This window comes from Apus apus, chromosome 3, assembly GCF_020740795.1.
Source record: "Apus apus isolate bApuApu2 chromosome 3, bApuApu2.pri.cur, whole genome shotgun sequence".
NCBI classification, from domain to species: Eukaryota; Metazoa; Chordata; class Aves; order Apodiformes; family Apodidae; genus Apus; species Apus apus.
Window position 1 is genome coordinate 38643139 of NC_067284.1, and position 20896 is coordinate 38664034.

Genomic DNA, 20896 nt, shown 5'->3' on the forward strand with positions numbered 1-20896 from the left:
AAACACATTTACAAAGTCAATGCATGAATTTTGAAATCCCTATTTTCCATTTATATTTCCATGAACATTTTATTTTCTCCTATTCCAGACACATGTGCATCCTCAAAATCATGTTACATATGTGTATATCCATGCTATTTATTTGCCAAACTTTTAAAATTATGTCTGACACAAATCTGTGCAAATCTGATGGAAGCAACAGCTCAAACATACCAGTGTGTAAAACAAGCCAACTTTCTGATATATTGACTCATTTGGACGGAAGACACATGTTGGTCCAGCCTAAATTACTTGAATTACTTTCTGTAGCTTAATTTGAATAGTTTTTTAGGTCTAGAGAGAGAGAATGGGGAAAAAAAAAATAATAAAAAAATGTATGGGTGGCAGCACTTGTAAACAGAGACATTAACCTGTCAAATGCTAGACTAGTTAAGGTGTCCCTGGTGAGCCCACAGCACACTGGTAAGAAAAAGCAGCAGTCACTTGTATTTCCACAGAGCTACTGTTGGGATTTTCCTTTCCTGCCTCTTCCTGTGAAGGCATTTGACATATGGTTGTAGTGCTGCTCAATTACACATTTCTCTTCCACCTCACTTAGCATTTTTCATTTATTTGTCATTTCCCATTCTTAACTAGAATTATACTTTATTCAACCTTCAGCACAGCCTTATGCTATTAATTTTTATCAGACAACTGAAAAAAGTCTAGTCTATTATTTGTGAGGAGAAAAAGCTTAATCAGTGCAGAATCTGGCTGAGAATGAGACATAAGTTTCCCATTTTAAATGGGCTGATGGGTCACCAACATAGTTTTTCCCAAGTGCTGAAAATGTGTTTAAAACTATGCCATTTGATTAACTTGTAAAGTCTGAGAGCAGCTAGCAAATTCAATTATGGATTCAAATTATGTTACTAAATTGGTCTAATTTTTAAAAGTGATGAATGAAGTGCATTAAAAGAAAGGGATGATAAAGGTCTAAAGAGGAATTGGCAAGGACTCTATTAATTAAAACTCAATGAACATATGCAGATCATTGTTATGTGAATAGGTATGCAGCCACAAATACACTGGTGTGCATCGAACACCCAAATTTACATGAAGTTTACATTACGCAAAATTTAATGTCCTACATTGAAATACATATTTATGATGGCAAAATATATTAGAAATCTGTTCATAATACTGCAACAAGCAATAGCTGTATTAACCATGTTAAGATGCAGACAGCAAGTTGCTTAAAAATCTGTTGAATATCTGTGCAAGATATAACGTCTGGCCACAATAATGGCTTCTTTTGGTTGGGTCGAAGACCAAGGTGAGAAAGGGATCCCCAGGAATAGCTCTGCTAGGGGCAATGATAAAGTTGGTTTCTAAGAATCCCTTAGTTGTAAATGACAGCGTGGGACAAAGAGCTACAAGTGCTGTACCCTGTCCTTCTGCCAGGAGGTGGCTTAAAGCTGCAGAGTCACTGCATGGATTCTTAATTCTTAATCCTCTCCTGTAACTCTCACCTTTTGAGTTCAGGCCTTATTTAGATCCGTGCCTCCTGTGTTGGTGAAACTTTATTGCCACCTCCCTTTTTTCAAGGGTGGGAAGTACCTGCTCCAAGTCAACTGTTTGAAATGAGCACTTTTATACAAGATCTCTGTCTCTGTTCACAGCCCCTTCCTGCACTGAGAAAGAGCCCATGCACATTGTCTTGCACACAAATCAGGGCCCAAACCTCTATCTGCATTTTCAGTATATCTCTGTTTTCAGTAGAATGTATACCTAAGAGCTGACCAGCCTTCTAGAGTATCTATATACCTGTCTTTCTCCGGTAACTACAAACTTAGCCCCCTTGTTTGGATGACTAGATCAGGACCTACATATTGGCCCTTTTCCTCCAGCCTTCTCTTTTCTGCAGAAGCTAAATGTCATCAATTGCTAAAAAGCTGGCACGCTTTCCTGCAGCTGGTGAAGAAGAGTACCTGCTTACGTGCCTGTGAAACACAAAGCTAACTCCTTTGGGATGACTCTTTTCTGACAAAAGTAGCATGCTCAATTACATTTTCAAGATGAGAGATTAGAATTCTGAAAGCAGACCTCTAAATGTTTACATTTAAATTATTTTAAGAAAACAATTTCTTTTTAATTTTAAAGGCTTTGTAAGAAATAAGGAGAAGTTGGATGCTTTCAGACCCTTGTGGGGGAAGCTTAAATGATGGCAGAGGGTAAGGAGACGGAGGCTGGAGATTAAGGGAGGGGCAAAAATTAGCAAAGCAAACCAAATGGTTCTTGTCAAAAACAAGTAGAGACAGCTGGTGTTGTCCAGGTCAAATACTACCCTAGCCAAATATTTCACAATTCTCAATACAACCTTTGTCTGATAAGACTGTCACAGAACAAACAGGACAGTTGGTAGCCTACAAAAGGATGCTGCCTCTTGTCAAAAGATTCCTTGATTCACCAAGTTTAAAAGCAGGAGCTTTCCCCAGAGTCATTCAGGAATCCCTGCTTCCTGCTTCAGAGACTCCGTCTCCTGGAAATAGCCTGTCAGGTGCCATCTGTTTTTTTGTGAAGCTGCCAGTCCCCTGAGAGTGGGTCCTCCATTCCTATCTCCTGTCTGATGCTGGAAAACCAAAGGGGAATAACCTCTGCAATCTGCCAGAAATTGGTTTTCTGAAAGCAAGGACTCTGCTTCAGGGAGCTGCAATCTACCACACTTAGAGGAAAATTAGGTTTTTTAAGTACAATACTTTCTTCTGATGGCTGCTTCAGTCCAGCATCTTTGCATCCTACTCACAGTGTGGTTTGTAGGAGTTTGAACTTCAATAAGTCATTAAAAAGCAAAATCCAGAACACAAAATTTCTCATTACAGCAGGTATTGCAAAGGAAAGGAAATAATGGTGAAGTAACTTTCAGAGAGTCCTTGCCATTGCAATGACAGTAAAACTTTACATGACCACTGAGCAGGCTATGGCTGGTGTCATTAACAAGTGTTGTATTTCTTGCTACCTCAAAAAGGAATAGCAGGTGTCCTAGTTGATATGATAGAGTCATTAGTCTTTGGAAATTTTCTTTCCAATTGATTTATCAGTCAAATAATGGTGCTCTCACTATTGCTTTACAGAGGGCAATGATTTTACATTGTGTATTATAAGCATAGACAAGGTGACATCCTGTGCCCCAAAGGACTTAGTATCTTTAAAAAAAAAAAAAAGCCACATGAGAAACGTAAAGAGTAAATACATAATGGAGTAAAAACTGAGAAGAAGAAGGAGGATTTGCCATGAGAACAAGGCAACAGAGAGTTTCCAAGAAGATTTTGGAATAAAGTTGCTAATAAGAAACAGAGGAGTTGTTAGAAAACAAAGTATAAATTACAGGACTAATGAAAAGGTTAGTGTGATTGTAGTTAGAGTAATTTACATAAACTCAAATGTCTCAAAAGCTTTAAGACAAAGCAGAAGGTTTCAGGGTGATTCAGCAAGCATTGTAAAAGATGGTGCAAGAAAAACAGAACCATCTGGTAGAAAGAGCAAGACAGACATGAGAAAGGCTATAGAAATAAAATAAGTATAAGCCAGTTTTAGAAGTGCAAAACTAGGCTCTTGGGAAAGGATAAAAAGAGAAAGAGGCCATACAACGTAATAAACTAAAGCATTCAGAAGTGAGCAGAGGAAGAAAAGTGACCTAGTATGCTGCATGGAAAACGTCCAGAGGTGAGAAGGAAGGGACATTCAAGAGATTAAATGATACAGGATAGACAGGTTTTCTTGTGGTTGTGTTTTGTTGTTTTATTTTGGGTTTGCTTGTTTGTTTGGTTTTGTTGGTTTTTGCTTGTTGTTTGTTTGTTTGCTTGTTTTCCATCTGGAAAATTACGCAATCTGGTACTTTCTTTAAGGATGGCCCATCCTCAAGGAAAAACTACTTCTCATGTGTCATTATTCAGGCCAGAGTACCATATTGCCTAGTTAATTCATTATGAGAGCTGAGTTACCTTATAGCTTCTGCTGAAACATCCTTCATTGGCAGTCTCAGAGATAGGGTTTTGATGTTGATAGACCACTGAGTTATTCTCATCTCTATATACTGACTATGTAGCAAAGTCTTTGCTGAACTTCTACAACTTAGTATCTGTACAGCACAGGCTGGGTCTGAAGCTAAATACAGTCAAATGGATGACACAAGCCATTAATCTTAATGATTTCTTTACATATTTATGTTCTACAGCACATCATCTGAACATCTCTCCTACATAGGCTACAGCAGATCCTGCTTCATTAATTTCTAAGAAATACTGTGACTGTGAGGCAGCCAGCCAGGTTAAGGTTTATGCAATCACTATATACATCTATGTATGTTACATATATGCATATTCTTGCTGCTTTCTAAATTTGCTCTTCTTGGCACTATGTCTCTACCCTGCTAAAGCAGAGCATCATTTTGTAAAGATATTAAATACTAGATCATAAGTAGGAATAAATGTTAACATCAAGACTCTTAGCTGACCTCAAACCACTATGAAGCAGAGCTAAAGGTTCTCTCATGTCCTCTCTCTTTCTAAGGAGTAGAGGTGCAAGTAGAACTTTCTGCTGTTCAAGAAAAAGTACCAAAGGACTGGTGTAAAACTATGTCAGCTTCTGTCAGAAATTCCTTATGTTTAACATCTATTGGTATGTTAAATCCTGAATACTCTTGGACTACTGAAACTTTCTAATGTCTTCACAGAAACTTGCTACTTCCCAGGCATGGATATAAGATGTTACTATTGCTGGCAATATTTTTACACAAGTTGTCTTGGTATTTTTTTGCCTATCCTGAAATCAGTGTATTTTGAAAGTCTCCATTATGTCAAAATAATGCAAAGTTTTGCTAAAAAAATATACTCCCAAGATAGGCAGTGTTAATAAAACAAAATAAACCAAACCTCTGACCCATTAGTACACAGTCGTTCAAAGGTATCAACAAGCAAACACTATTTTTATCAAAAAGCAATTGCTATGGGAAAAAATGTGAGCCTGTAAATGTAGCACATATTGTTTTCGTATGCTTTTTATGTAACTGGTATCATTATGCTACCTAATGACACCAATTATTTAAAAATTAAGCACACAGTACTGCATACTTCATATTTATTACATTCAGATGGAGTTGCTATCTGCAGCACTTCGAGGCCAGGCATCCTTTAATAAATTCCACATGTGTCTTCAGTATTTTCTCTAGGGTTGTATTTTTTTTAATGCTTACTCTATTACTGGGGAATCTCAGACATAAAAAATTTAAAAGGTCAATTTTATGATGAAACACATGAGCCTGGATACTCTAAATGGCACCCTAGACTGCAGAAGCTAATTGCTTTTCTACAGAAGAACTCTCTTAAGTGCTGATGCTGGAAACAGGCTCATGTGAAAAGCAGGATGAATCTCAGCTCTGCTTCCCAGCCTGTTGGGATTTGTTGAGATGAGTGACGTGAAAAATAGAAATCACCTGGAGACTCTTAATTTTATAATCAAGTGAGAGCACAATTACTACTGTCTTAATCCATCTGTCTGTGCCTATCCACTCCACTTCCAGTCACCTGCTTTAGTTACAGGTGTATTATCATGAAGATGGTGCTGAAAAAATCCAGTCCCGTGCATGCTCTAAATTGCTGTATGCACTTCCATGGCAGTCTGTCTGTCTCTACAGCTCCAGTGTGGCTCCAGCTTGTCAGGAAGGACAGCAAAGGCCTCATACTGCATGAAGTATAGCCAAAGTGCCTTTGTGCATGGGTGGAGGCTGGCTGAATGATGGTTAACAGGTTGCAATTTTGACAATTGCCATTCATATTAAATGAGGGTAAAAAAGATCAGACAAATGTACTACATTCTGGGAACTCATGTAGAGCTCAGTCATTTTCACTAGATGCTATGTCACATATCTGGAACGCTCAGGTATCTTTGGTAAATAAACACAAATTTATAGTATATGACAGTATAGTATATGGCAGTTATACTGAAACAATCTGGCAATATATGATATTTAGTTTCTGATTTTACCCTGGATGATACTTGATATTTTAAGTGAACCAACCAAGAGACAATAATTAGACACAATAAAATCAAATGACAACAACAACAGTACCAACAATCAAGCAATAACAACTGTGACAAACAACACTAGTAGGAAATTTTACTTTAGAATAAGAAAATGATAACTGAACTAAGGTAATGTTTTCAAATTTCAGTAGGCAAGCCATAGAGATGAATTTTTAATGGTTTAGAGCTTCAGACGTTTATCATTTCCAGCTGATAGGTATTTTTAATGTGAAACTTAAGTCTTTCAGACATCTTTGAAAAATTTTAAATCTGAATTTCCCAATTTGAGTCTTTGATTTGTTAGCTTTTGCGTATAGAAAAATACTAGATTTTAGGATTTATATTTAAAAAAAAAATCTTCATATGTAATCACAGAGACTCTTATAAGCCATTTTGAAAATTTTCTGAAAATTAATGGATTTTTAGAGGTAATTGCAGGTAGTGGAAAAATAAAATGGTAGGTTCATTGGTTCATTTGCACCTCCCTAAGATATAACAAACAAAATTATAAAAAGAGTTAGATTTTCAGATGTGATGATAAATTAACCTCTGTGTTTGTGTGCACAAACCAGAATATAGTCCTACTGCAGTTTAGCTTTTGTCTCACTATTTAGAAGTCACAATACATTAAGCTAGTGTATAGTAGATACTAAAGGTTCTGATAAGGCAACTCTATCTTTCTAGACCCCACTTTATTTTACAGGCACCAAACACAGCTTGTGCTCTTCCAGCTGACAGTCTGTTTGGGACCAAAAAAACTTTTAACAATCTTCCAGAAAAGTGCTAAATTTTAATTTCAGTGCACTTTTGTTTGAACACCTGAAATTAGAGGAAAGTTCCTGAATGATCTATGCAGCTGCATAAGCGAACTCAAAAATGCAGCTGAATCACTCAATGAGGAGGTTAATGATCTAAATGCTTTTCATACCCTCTCCAAAGTTCCCCCTGAGAATTGTTCAAAGGTTCCTGCACTGAGTCAAGCTCTTTGAAGAGCTGTGGATCAAACAGAGCCTGTTGATCTCAAGTGTGCTTGTGCTAAAGAAGGCACCTTTGCAAAGTTCAGCCCGAAGTTCAGAGGTGGTCTGAGATTAAACTCCACAAATTAAACAATGTTCAAGTGCAGGAATTAGTTCAGTCCCCTGATGGCAACTGTCATTTGTGTCTGTCCCTTCTCTGGAAAGAGGTGGAATTAATCATGTTATTCTGGAAGTACATCAACTTTTGGTGGTATTCAAGTTGAGATTATACATCTCCCATCACCTGAGATGATTCCAGTAAGCGTGCAAAAGAATAATACCTTCGTATGACATTGTAAAGAAATCGGTTGGGTTTTTCTTAAGTTTATGGACATCTACACAATGAGAAAACAAAAATCTAATTCCTTTTTCTTGCTCATATTCTTCTAGATTGTTTCAACTAAATGAATCAGCAAGTTTAAAGAAACTGAAGAGCTGCAGAAAAGGAACATTTCAGGATAAAGTAAACAATGTACTATGGTGGGATTTTGTTTGTCCTTGATGTATAAAAATCCCAGGATTAAATGGCTACCCCTTATGCTAAGTTTAAGGTTCTTATAATCACAGTAGACCTCCAGCCAGCAGTACCATTTAGAAGATCAAAAAGAGGCTGAAAATGCAGCACATCTTGCTTACCTATGTTTTACTTATAACCAGTATCATCATTTTTAATAACACTAACCTCTTTCAGTCGGTTAGAGCTTCATAACTCATAAAAATGTAAATGTGCAGACAGCATTTTGAAAGGACCTGATGCTTTAGAAAACGTCAATTTGTTTAGTTCATTCAGTTTACACTCCTGTAAAATTTGCTGCATCATTATATTCTTATCTTTGCAGAAGGAAGCAATAATCATGGCAAGAAAGAGGTAACAGCCAGGGGAAAAATCCTTTTCTTATGACACACAGAGGTTCTAGAATCATTTTTACCAAACACAAAGCCACTGAAATCTAAAATGCAGGGTCAGACAGAGCACAAAACAATGATTTAGGAGATTAAGGCTTTTGAAGATGAGATCAATTCTTGCAGTTTGTAAGAGAAAATGATTGCAAGAGACCACTGCAATTTTTGAAATGTATCTGGGTAGTGTGTTTTGTACAGTTGGTATCCAGCCTCAGTGAAATTTCTGCAAACATCTCAGAGAATCTGGAGGCTGTCGCCTGAAAATAAGGTGAGCAACATCAGCTGAAACAGCAAATCACAAGTGGCTATTTAGCACTGCCAGCTCATGCTAGACTCACACAGAAAAATACCTCCCCCCCTTCTTCCTATTTGTATCTAAATGTTTAGGAAACTAAATCACTTCCTAAAAGCAGGGATGGAGAAAGCAGTCTATTATTCCCTGACAGACCACAAAGTATTGTCTGTATTGACAATCTGTTTTGTATAGGCAAGCTGCAGAAGCAGTAAATCCTATTAACCTGTTCAAAGTCAAATGAAGACATTTAGAAAACAGAACAGCTATTACATTCAGTGGTGAAAGAAGACTATATAAAAAAAAACTTTAAATAGATGTACCAGCTATTAGATTATGCATAGTTACAACTGAAAATTTCCCCCAAACCTTCTATCATCTCCTTTCACCCTTCAGGATATTAATTATATCCCCCCAGTTTAATTAGCTGACCATTCAAATACTGTCCTCTGTTCTGTCAATGCTAATTTTTGAGATTAAAAAATCAGTTCCGTGCTAACAGGACTGCCATGGAAAAAGCTTAAGTTATACTATAATTTTACTAATGCACGCTTCCTCTACTCAAAACATATGGCATTTTTTGTGTACAGACCACTCTGGAGATTTGCTGTAATTATGTCATGATGTGTGCTCATTGTTATGGATTCAGCAGCCTTTCTGCATCTCTACCGGCTTTGTTCAAGAGCAGCTGCTAGCTTCAAGCTGTTGCCTGATTCCAGTGGTAGAAGCTGAATGAAGGAGTGCTTTCTAGGGAAGACATGTTTTGAAGCAGACATACTGACAATAAACCAATTCACTGGGGAGGCATAACATCGACCGGATAAAAGTCGACTAATCATTCCATGATAATTTACCAAAACGGGGTGCAATTTGCTTTAAAATAAAAATTCCCTCTGCTGCTGATGTTGAATTTGGAGGCCTTTAACTGATGAAAATGTGGCATTTGCTTTTATGAAGTAGGTGATCTTTGGAGATTCATTAAACCTCATTATTCCTACTGATGCATAAGTGACTATTAATACTTGCTCAGTGAATGAGAGGAATGGGAAGAACAGGATTGTCTGAAACAAGGCTTGACAGTCATTCTCTTCCACCTATTCTCCCTGCTTGTCATGACTGAATAGACTGAATTCAATTACTAAGGAAAGCCCTGGTAATCTTTTGATAAAAGTAGTGTTTCAGATGAGATTGCCCAGTTTTGCTTTGATTTCTGTGCCTGGTTTTCATTGTGAATCAGCAGTGTGTGGTCAGTCCACACTTCTCCCAGCAAGGTGGAGCAAAGAGGACCAGAGGGTCCAGACCCTAGATAGTGGCCACTTCCCAATAGAGCGCTCACAGAAAATGGGGCTATTTTAACAGCAGTTTACTTACATTTGCACATGGGATTGTGTCTCAGTCCCAGATTCATTTTCCCTAGTCTTTAAGAATATGCAGAAGAGGAAACAGTTAACTAATTAGGAAGAACAATAGGTGCAAAAATGTCAGAGATTCCACTGTTGTGCTCTTGTTACAGCCTCCTCAGCTATTAATATTTTATTGACTTGAACCTCTGGAGTGGATTTCAGATGACACTGCTTGATCATTGTCTATGTAAAAGGAAAAATAAATTCTGTCATGTCAATGTTGAATTCCCATCTATGGCAGCAATAGTTGCCAGCAGACAAATGCTCATGTGATTTTGCAGATGCTTTTTTCCTTAGCTTGTGACTATGCACACATCTGTTTGCAGAAAACCCAGACAACCAAAATAAAAGAAAGCAGAGGAAAAGTATAAAAATTTCATTATTAGCTTTTATACATTAAGAAATAGCTGTTTCCTTTACTGTGTTCAGACAAGAATGGAGTTGAAGTTGGCAAAGCTCAAGGCTAGAGTTAAAAGACGGCTGACTGCTGGGAAAAAAAAAAATATGCTCTATTGGTTTTGAAAACATGAATCACTTTATGCCAATCAGTTTCAAACTGTTGAGTAACGAAAACCTGATATCTCAATAGTGCTGCAGTTTAGGTGAATGGTGCTGCTAGGCAGTACACTTTGAAACCCCCAAACACCTCAGCAGAGCATGAACGTGCTCTCTACCTGTCCAACCAGCGTTGAAGATAGCATCTATTAAAGAAGTGGTGAGAATTGGCTGATGTCTACTGAGAACATGTGCAAGGAACAGATTACCTGTGATTTCAAGGGAAAGTAATTTTCTTCAGTTGGACAAAACAACATTTTTCACTAATGAATATTGCCTGTCATTTAAAATCTGGGCTTCGGGTGTAAGCTTGAGCAAATTTATTAAAAAAAGTTATCTCACACTCCACTCTCCTTAGATTTGTAGCACTGTAGAAGTCAGATAGCTAAGAATCTTTATGATGTGAAGATCCGATAGAGGATCTTTCTATTGCACCCATTGTTTGGCATGCTACATAAGCACTAAAAAAGTAAGAATTTTTCCTGCGAATAATGAATCTTCCTCACACATTACTAAGTTACAGGTCATGTTCTTTTCCTGGACGTCAAGCTGTAGGGCCACAGTGTGACTCAAACATAGGCTGAGACTTGGTTAGTGTAGTATTACTACAGCTCTAAGGAACACCGACTCCTAAGTGTGTAATGGCCAGGGCATTGTGGATGTACAGAAGTGTATATAGACATAATAGCAACTGAAATAACCCAGAGACTGTCTTCTGGCCTAAAGTAGTGTGTTGGTTTTTTTTAACTTGTGAACTGAAGCCTTTTGCTTCCAGGACTGGAGGTCCTTTAGGCGGTGTGAGCAAAATGGCAAAATAATAGCTGTCACATTCTTACAAGGCAGAACAAGGCAGTACTGTAATTTCAGCAAGAATGCTGAGCATGGTGATAGTGAGGTACCTCTCAACTGTGGATTATTTTTTTTATATTTCTAAGGAACAGTATGCATCAGAGTCCCCTGTGTGAAGGAATACATATGAGATGGTCGAAACAAATTCTCAGGAAACTTCCCTCATGCTCAAAGTAATGAGTGCAACGTTCAGTTCTTGGTTAACACAGTTTCAATCCTACCCCCCCAAAACCCCACATTTACTCTTTGCCTTTGCTAGGGCAAGAGGATCTGTGAAAGGCAGAACTGCTTATCCCAGCCTCAGTTCATGCTGGTGCTGTTGCTTTCCATTCTGCCAGGCAAATAAGCCTCTCAGCAACAACCTTGGGTGCACTGGTCAGGTAACTCTATTTAAGACTGATGTCATGCCACTCAGTTGAAGTAAACTTGTTTTCAGACAGTTATCATGTAACTTAGCTTTATAGGAGCCCAGCTCATTAAGATGTGAAGCTTTTAGGGAAATGAATGAGCACAGTTCTACTGACAAAGCTCTCTGCTCATTAAAAACCCGCTTATGCTTTGATGTGTACAATTCAGTTTTCTGCAAGGAGCAGTGAAGAAATGTAGGTAAAATCTGAAAGAAGCAAATCCAGATAATACATGTAGGCATAAAGAAATCTCTTCTTACAGTAATCCTTCAAAAGACTAATGACATATGCTCTAACATTATTGTCAGAGAAACAGCAACGCACTGTGCTCTGAGGCAATGTCAAAGATGCCTGAACCTGATGTTGCTCCTCTGCTAACATGGCACAACAGTGTTATTAAATTAGCACTTTACAATGATTTATACCCTCTTCCCATTGTACTGATTTTGCCCAGTCTTGCAGTGTAAAAAATAGTCTTTCTAAAGTACCAATCTATATAATTAAGATTCAATTTTCTTTCAGTCATGGTGTTGCCCTAGAAAGGAACTCCACCTTAATTAAATAATGTTGTTTTTCCCTGTTAGGTTCAAAGAGTCAAAACTTGATTACATGAACTCTAGTCTTGTCTCACATATAAATATTTTCACCACTATGCAAGCATAGGAGGAGGCAGCTGATCTGCAGTGTATATGCATGAGTGAGTGTATGAAGAAGAGTTGGAGGATGCTGTCAGAAGGGAGGTGGGGAAACAAAATTGGTGTGGGCAAATCAGCATTTCAACCTGGACAATCCAGGACCAACTTCTGTTTTGTTTGATTCCACTCATGCATATTTTGGGACCCCTTTGCTGTTAGCCTCATTCCTGATGACATCGTTAGTTAGGCAGCTTCTATTTTTCATGCATTCTTATGGTTCCCTCTCTCATCTCCTCTGCCTTCACTCTTTTGCTCCTCTTCCTATCACACAGCCAGTCCTGCGGATACACTTACTTGTTTTACACCCACTACTCACTTCTTTTAGTCCTGCTCTGTGATTTGGTGGTGTTCCCGGAGAAACTGCTAGTCTTTTTCTCTGCTCAGGTCTCACCAATTTTTTCCCCCAGCCTCCCCTACGTGGGGGGGGAAAAAAAAAAAAAAAAAAGTAAAAAGAAGAAAAGGCAGAATGTACTTGTCCTTTCCATTGCAAAAGGCCCATTTCCCTATCCTACTCTAAACGCAGGAGTTTACAAGACCTCTGTCACTGTAACCTCTGCCATCCTGCTGATGCCCTCCTGATCTCTCACTCAGTGAGTCTCAGCTTCACAGGAGCATCCTACCTCTACATGTGCTGTGTCCTCTCCCTGCTTCTTTCTCAGTCTAGACTGAGCCCATCTGGAAAGTTACTGCAGAGATGATTTTCCACAGCTTGTTTTATCTCTCCATTTCTTCACCTTAGTTCTTTTCTATCTGAAATTCAGCTACCCTATTCACCTGCAAGACTCTGTGGCTTGTCCCACCTGGCTTGTCCCCTCTTGTCAGTATGAGGGAACATCAGTGACGAGGCACCAGCTTGTTGTCAGCCTCAATAGATTTCAAACTTTTACAGACTTTCCTCTTTTGCTGCCTTTTGGGAGAATTTTCCACCTGATAATATAAAGTTTACTCATTATTCTTGTTCATAACCCTTTTTAGGGCTTTTCTATCATGCCTACAAAAAAGCTGACAACAAACAGGAGGTGCACTGAAATTGCAAACTAGTATTCACTCTCTATTTTCCTGTCTTTCCCCACTTTTCTGTCTGTATAGGTTGGCTAGTTTGGTTTGTACTTTCAAGGTTAATTTTTTTGGACAGGAACTGCTGCTTTGCTTTGCAATCGTACTGTCCTCAGCACTCTTGGGGGCTTTTAAGTGATATACTGTTAGAAACATATTTGAGCATGTGGGTCTAAAGCACAAATAGATAGACCAGTTAAGAAATTCCTAGGAGAGTACATGATTACTCACTACTCCCATCTCTCCACAAGGGAATGTGACTATTTAATGTCACCTGTGCTATGCTAACAGTAAGGATTTTAAGAATACCCTATTCTAATTATTATTAATCCTTAAGAGAAGCAGGAACATCAATACTGTCCACTGCTCAAAGTGCTTAAATACATAACAGACCTCCTTTCTGTAATATTTGATTACCTAGCAATGTTTAAAGAAATTATCCCGGCAACACCCTTCTGAAATATTTAAGAGCCATTGCTTGTACAGAGCAGACAATAATTGGCATGAATTAAGCACCCTGCCAAAGGTCATTCTCTAAGTCTGCAACAGAGCAGAGATTTTGAAGCTGGCACCCTAATTGCATAGCTGTATTATTGCATCTTAATAACACAGTTATGCTTCATGATGTTTTAAATCAATCTGACAGCATCAGAGCTTGAAAGGTATTATGCATGACACAGACTCAACAGGATACATTTACCGTAACTCGTATGGATGGATAATTACATATTACAAATTTTAAAACACAAAACAATAATTGTAATGATTGTATGAAGCATATACCCAAGTATAAATACATGAAGGAACAAAAAGGAATTACATCTAATATACAGCACATAAAAGTCAGTGGACAGGATCACTATGAAAACGGGTCAATACTTTTATGTAACAGTTTACTTATGGTTTTATTCATTTGGTGTGTAAGTTACTATCAATAATGCAGATGTGATTCAGAAGAAATGTTTTTCCACCCACTTATTTTACTGGAATAATATTACACTGTTCATCTTTTAGAGTGCTATATAACTATAAACCAAATTGGCTAAGGTGATGACTTCACATCAGTCTTATTCCCATAACTCAGGCACGTAGTTTCACTAAAATCAATGGACTTGTGATTCTGTAAGTGAAGATTAAAAGACAAGTATAATAAATACTTTTAATCCTGCATTGGCAAATAGATATGTAATTCTGTCACACTTATCTCCAAGGCTGATTTTTTATTTGCATATTTTCAGAGTTTTGATCTACAAATGGATTTTAATTTGTCAACTTTTGCAAGAATAGCCTTGTGGGAGTGGGGACAGGTCATGCATAATCACTGAGTAAAACACAGGCAGAAGGGAGATATAGAGAATCTGAGCTCCATTTCTGTATGAAATGCAATTACCATAATTATAATTTCCTTGTACCACACAAAGGCCTTTCTGTACTGGGTACTATCCACATTTAGAGGCTTGAGAGATCTGAGACATCCCAATCTATGCAAATGTTACTGTGTATTATGAACTGAATATGGAAATTTTAGGCATCTTTTCCTCTGCAGCTCTTGGGAATGGATACAGAGAGATGAAATTACTTTCTCAATGGCATTGTGGTAGCCCTGGAAGGAGAACCTACTGACTTGAACCACAGTTCAAGGCCTGAACTAAAAAGATTTTCACCTTCTGTTATAAAAAAGAGTTCAACAGAGAGTGCAAATGAAGAAAATTGTACATAGGATCCATAGCTAGAACTAGACATTAAGGGATGTGGGAGCCTGTGAAACTGCAAGCTTGTGACCCTTTTTTAGCTGTGTCACCAAAATCCTGGGATACATATACTATTTATACACAGAGTCAAATACCACCTTAAGCACTACCATTACATGCCAAGGTTAGCAGGGGTGTATACCCTGCACAGACCCTCACAGGCACTGCCTTCCGCATGGGGAAGTCAAGCTATACCTCCTATCATTTAGGGATAGGTGGGAACTTGCATTCAGCCTCCACTCCGTAAATATTATACAGAATGCTATTCAAATTTTACAAACCAGTAGTAAATAAAATTTCCATTAGTACAACTGACCTCATTCTTTACCTGGAACAATTCTCTCTGGAGATCAGTAATTTAAGTATATCTATCCTTGATAACCCAGTAGTCCTGAAAATGAAATAGTTTATCTGATGTAAGCAGCAAAAATCAATACCCATTAAGCACATAAGGATAATTTAATGTACAAAGCATATAGTTATCCAGGTCATGCCATCACCAAACCAGCTCATTTTGGTAGTATGTAGGCACCAAGAACACGCAGAGCTGTGTTCATTGCAGAGGACACTGGGTGGCCCAGGTGCTCAAGATATCATAGCTCTGCAAATGGAACTTCCTTGGGAAGAGTTAAGTGGAGAATTTCACTTAGTATGTGAGCACAGGCTGCATTGGACATGAAGCTATGTGCAACCAAACAAATTAGCTGTGGCCAAAACTATGTATTTTTTCTCCAGGTATCAGCACAGCATTAAAGAAATGACCATTGCTCTCAAAGTGCAATGAAGCTAAGATCTCACCTTTACAGATTCTGCTGTGATATTCACCAAGAAGTGGGGAGTGCAGGAGAGGAGGGAGTTGTTCCATAGAAATACCTTCCCCATGTTTTCCCAGATCCCAGGGTTTCACACAAAGCAAAACAAATTACTTCCTTAGCAGTTCTGCTCAGTTCCATATAGCTGTGTGCTGCAGGTGGTGCACTAAAAATATGTTTGTTTATTTTGCAGCTCTGCAGATTGCAAAGCTGCTTTTAATAATGAAATAGAATCCCCTCCATTGCATTTTCCCTTCTTTACTCTGAACCCCTCTCTTTAACATGCTGGATGAAGATGGTAAGGCTGAGGCAAAGTGATAGCAATGCAGTCCAGTCTCGAAAGAATGAAATGGTATGGAGCACAAAGCAAAAACTGACTAGCATGCTGTGTGGCATGGAGATTTTGGTGGTGTACCACTTCAGACAGGCAACTACCACAACAATTGAGTGAAAAATCAGTAGAAATTTTTCAAAATAGATTTCCATAAACAGGAAAAAAATCAGACAGTGGCTGAGCAAGAAAAAATGTGTTACAAAACAGACATAAATGTGCATTATTTGGTCATTTTTCATATTTATGATAGTATGATTCTTTTTCTGATAGGGTCTACAGAGGCTGTGGTCTTTCACCAGCATCACCCCATGCACTAAGTGCTCTGTGTCACGGGACAAAGGAGTAGCTGTGGCTGCTTTGCAGACCCTCCTATCACTATAGGTTATTCCAGCTCTGCTTTGCATACATAAATGTTAAATACTCCAATTGAGATAATCCTTGTCTTCTCACAGTATTTTCTTGCATGCATTAGTTCTCAAGTAATTTTTCCTCATTTTGAAGATTTCCTAAGTGATGAGTGTTCATCTGATCGAAGTATTGAGACCGCCAAAATTAATTTTATGTCACTTCTTCAGTGTGAGCTAAAATAGAAATTTTGTCCAGTTGTTTTTTTTATCCTGAGTAAAATCCTCTCCTCAGGAGAAGCTGGCAAAATATCTGTGCCTCATCACATCTGTCTCTCCTTAGTCCCTAAGGTCAGTACTACATGGGGAACACCACCACCCTGCACACTGGGGACTCTCCTGACCTTAGGGATCATTCCAGTTGCTTTAGTTACTACTTTTTTAAGCAGTAGGAGAAATAAAAATTAACCAAAATTTCACTTCTAAAAAACTAAAATCTGTGTTGATTTGCACAAAATTAGCAGCAGTGTTCATATGGTTCACATTCTGGTGCTGCTTGTTTTTAGGCCAGTTCACAGTCTAAGTGCTGTTTGCTGTGGGGAGACAAGGCCTCTTGGAGACTGTGAGTGTTTTGCACCTCCTGAGCAGAGTCTCTCTGCAGTCCTTGAAATATTCCACAGCCCACTCTGAGACTTGCTTTTTAGAAAGCATAAACCACGGGGGGCTTATAGGTTTTATTTTAGCTGTCATACTCTTTCCAGTAAATAATCCACAGCAAATACCACATCTATGTGAAGCCTCAAGTTCTATATCTAGATTCCCTATGAGCTTACTGGCAAGCTATACAAAATACAGTCAGTATAATTTTTTTCAAACATTGAAATAAGTGGTTCTCAGTGAAGCTGAATTTCTCTGTAACTTTCTGTCTGTAGGCAGTAGAAAACCTCCTTGAAAACATCCTTAAAAACATGCTGCAGAGTCACTAGTCTGTGAAAAAGCCAAGATCAACATTACCTTGATCATTGTCATGAACACACAGAAATACAAGTAGAAAGCAAGTAACCAATTTGTAGGTTGCAATTTATAGTTTTAAGTTTAAGTTCAAGATTCACTGAAGTGCCCATAAAAGAAAATTGAAAGGAAAGAGTAATTATTTTCTGCTAGCTGGAGATAAATCTGATCTAAGGCTTGGGTTTGTTGAAAGCTAGTTTGCTGAAAATCAAGAAATATCTAACTTTGTGTTGTATGCCACTGAGCAGTACTAGTTAATTCTTCTGTTTCTCATCACATTTAATATGATAGTGAATTTATACTAGCATTTCTATTTGAAAATGAATCCCACACCCACAACAGGAAAGTTGAAAATTATGTAAACAGTAAAGTTGAAAGAACCAGGTTTGGAAAATTGACCCATATTTATATTGTGTAGCTCTTTACCTATGATAATCACATTTACAGTAACATAAATAGAAATATAAAAGCAGCTGTAGTTGGCTACAGCTACCCAATTACCAATGGTTTGTATTCTGAACCATTCTCCTAGCTTGCAAAGAACGGCCTTATCTGGAAACACAGGTCCCTTTAGGCAGAGACACAAAAAACCCCTTGTTGAATCAGGAACAGAATTGAGCTTGAGCTATATATTCCTTGAGTTTCTTGTTCATTGTTCATAATATAAAAAAAAATAAGGTAGAAAAATAAGCCTGGATATCTCCTTTGGAGGACTTGAGGGTAGGAAGGCACTGCAGAGGGACCTGGACAGGCTGGATCAATGGGTTGAGGCCAGCTGTATGAGGTTCACTAAGGCCATGTGCCAGGTCCTGCATTTTGGTCACAACTACCCCAGGCAATGCTACAGGTTTGGGGCAGAGTGGCTGAAAAGCTGCCCAGCAGAAAAGGACTTGGGGGTGTTGATCAAAAGCCAGCTGAATATGAGCCAGCAGTGTGCCCAGGTGCCCAACAAGGCCAACAGCATCATGACTTGTAACAGGAATAGTGTGGCCAGCAGGACTAGGGAAGTCATCGTGCCCCCGTATGTGGCACTGGTGAGGCTGTGCCTCGAGTACTGTGTTCAGTTCTGGGCCCCTTACTACAAGAAGGGAGGTGGTGGAGTCACCATCCCTGGAAGTGTTGAAAAGAAATATAGACATAATGCAGTGCTTAGCGACATGATTTAAGCACTGAACAGGTAAATTAGGCTATGGTGGGGCGATTTAGGTTATGGTTGGACTTGATGATCTTCAAGGTCCCTTCCAACCAGGATGATTCTATAATTCTATGATTCTATGAAGAAGAACATTGAGATGCTGAAGTGAATCCAGAGAAGGAGGCACTGGAACAGGCTGCCCAGGGAAGTGGTTGAGTCACTATCCCTGAAAGTGTTTAAATTATGTGGAGATGTGGTGCTTAGGGACATGGTTTAATGGGACTCAGCAGTGTTGTTCGTGGTTGGACTCAATGATCTTAATGGTCTACTCCAATCTAAATGATTCTAAGACTCCATGAGTAAAGTTTGGGTGATAACAACTGATTGTAAAAAAAATTGTAAAGATATTTAAGCTCATTTATTTTTTCACACTGATTTTGTTGCACTTTTACCTTTGTCTCATTTGCACCAGCTTTAGCTTGTCAAAACTGCTTTTGTGAACTAGCTGGAGAAAGGGCTGCTTTTGTTTTCCAGACCTATCTAATGCCTGCCTCGCTACTTAGTTGGTCAAGATTCCTTTGCGCTGCTACAACACGGTGAGCTAAGGAGCATGGAGGAGATCTGAGATGGCTCCATCGAGGTAGCTGGGCCTGCAGGTGAATCAGCCACCAACCTTTTACATGCAGAGTTCACACAGAGATGCACTGATGGAAAGATATATTGTCCCAATATATTCCACACCTGGTACTTGGCCATTTACAGCTGGGCTGGGGAATAGACAGATGGCAGAGCTGCTCATTTTTTGGGTAGCTGAGGGCCAAATAGTATATTATGGACTATGCAATTGTCTTACTATAATTTCTGTCTGGCTAACTGCATTTCTTTTGATAGTATGGTTCCTCTTTGAACAAAACATTGGAATATATTAAGCAAAAAAAATTATATAGAGGGAGTCATGTACCCAGTCCAAATGTAGATGTATAGTAACAGGGTTTTTTGCAGTCATGTATATTTCCACTTGGACATAAACATGGTTGCATCACTAGAACAAATATAAATGTGAAGATTGCTATTCAATGTAATGAATTAATAAGTTTATGTCAGCTTTCCACCTACGTCAGAGACAGCACAGGGCAAAAGTATTTATACAGGTAAATACGGTTGGAAAAGCTACCAATTTTCCTAAACAAGCATATTTAATTTCTTCATTCTGCAGTGTGACAGTGGATTATCATCCTCCTAAAAAAGACTTAAGATTTCTGGTTTTGGTTTTCGTACAACAAGTAAAATATTTTGTTCTTTTGGGAAGAACCTTTCCCATTCACATCAAGTGCATACTGACTAACATGGTGAATAACAAACTGATCAGTCTTGAGTCCTGTGAACTGATCAGTGAGTCTGTTTTTACTGTTGAAAAATTCTCCTGCATTTGGGTTTCTCTTTTATATTCAACTTGGTTTCACAGCAATATCTGTAACTAATTATGTCACAACTTATATCCTACAGTACAATTTTAATGTAACCTGCAATAGATGATTTGTGGTATGGTCAATAGTCAAAACGGAGGCCAGGAAAGTAAAGTGTGTGTCATGTTGGCAATTCTCACAGCAAAAAACATGTTGGAGTTTTCCTTGTAACGGGTATATTGAACTAGTTGCAAGACAACAGAGTTTCATAACAAAATTAACTCTTAGAGCCAGGGTCTGTGAATGAATTTCACAATATTCTCCCATTCTGGTAATGACATTCTGCAATAAGATATTGAGAAAAGGTGATGGAAGTGAAGCTATCTGTAAACACTTACTGCAAGGAAGATCTGAAGAGAGCTGTGAGCCACTTCTATGTACTGATATTCAAGAAAACACCCCGAGACAGTGATATAACGATGATCTTCTGGTGCCCAGTCTGGGGCTGGGGTTACTGACGTCACGGTGCAGCCTGGCCCATTCTCCATCCACCAAGAGCGATGCATTGAGATATTAAAGGTCAGAATGAGATCTGTTTCCTGCAAAAGAACAAGTTAAGAATTAATGCACTGGGATAGTGCTCCAGCATCAAATGCCTCAGGAAGAGATTTCTTAGGGTGTATGAAGAAACAAAGAGCAGCAATAAAACCACACTGTCACAAGAAAGTTAGTGGAGCTTGCCTGCAGCAAGCAAAAGTAGCTGTACCTTGGCAGATAGAATTGTTTTGGAGCAGAACAATAATCCTACAAGCCAGATCTGCTCCTAGACATTATGGTAGCCTAGCCTATAGCAGTAATTTCTGT

General features: G+C 38.5%; 1 protein-coding gene across 1 annotated transcript in view; it reads right to left on the minus strand.

Moving 5' to 3' along the window:
• Positions 1 to 20896, minus strand: part of NKAIN2 (sodium/potassium transporting ATPase interacting 2) — a 540340-nt gene that overhangs the window by 57046 nt on the left and 462398 nt on the right. The window contains exon 4 of the mRNA XM_051615572.1: positions 20431 to 20631. Within this exon, the coding sequence (XP_051471532.1) occupies positions 20431 to 20631 (201 nt within the window). The remainder of the gene's footprint in view (positions 1 to 20430; positions 20632 to 20896) is intronic.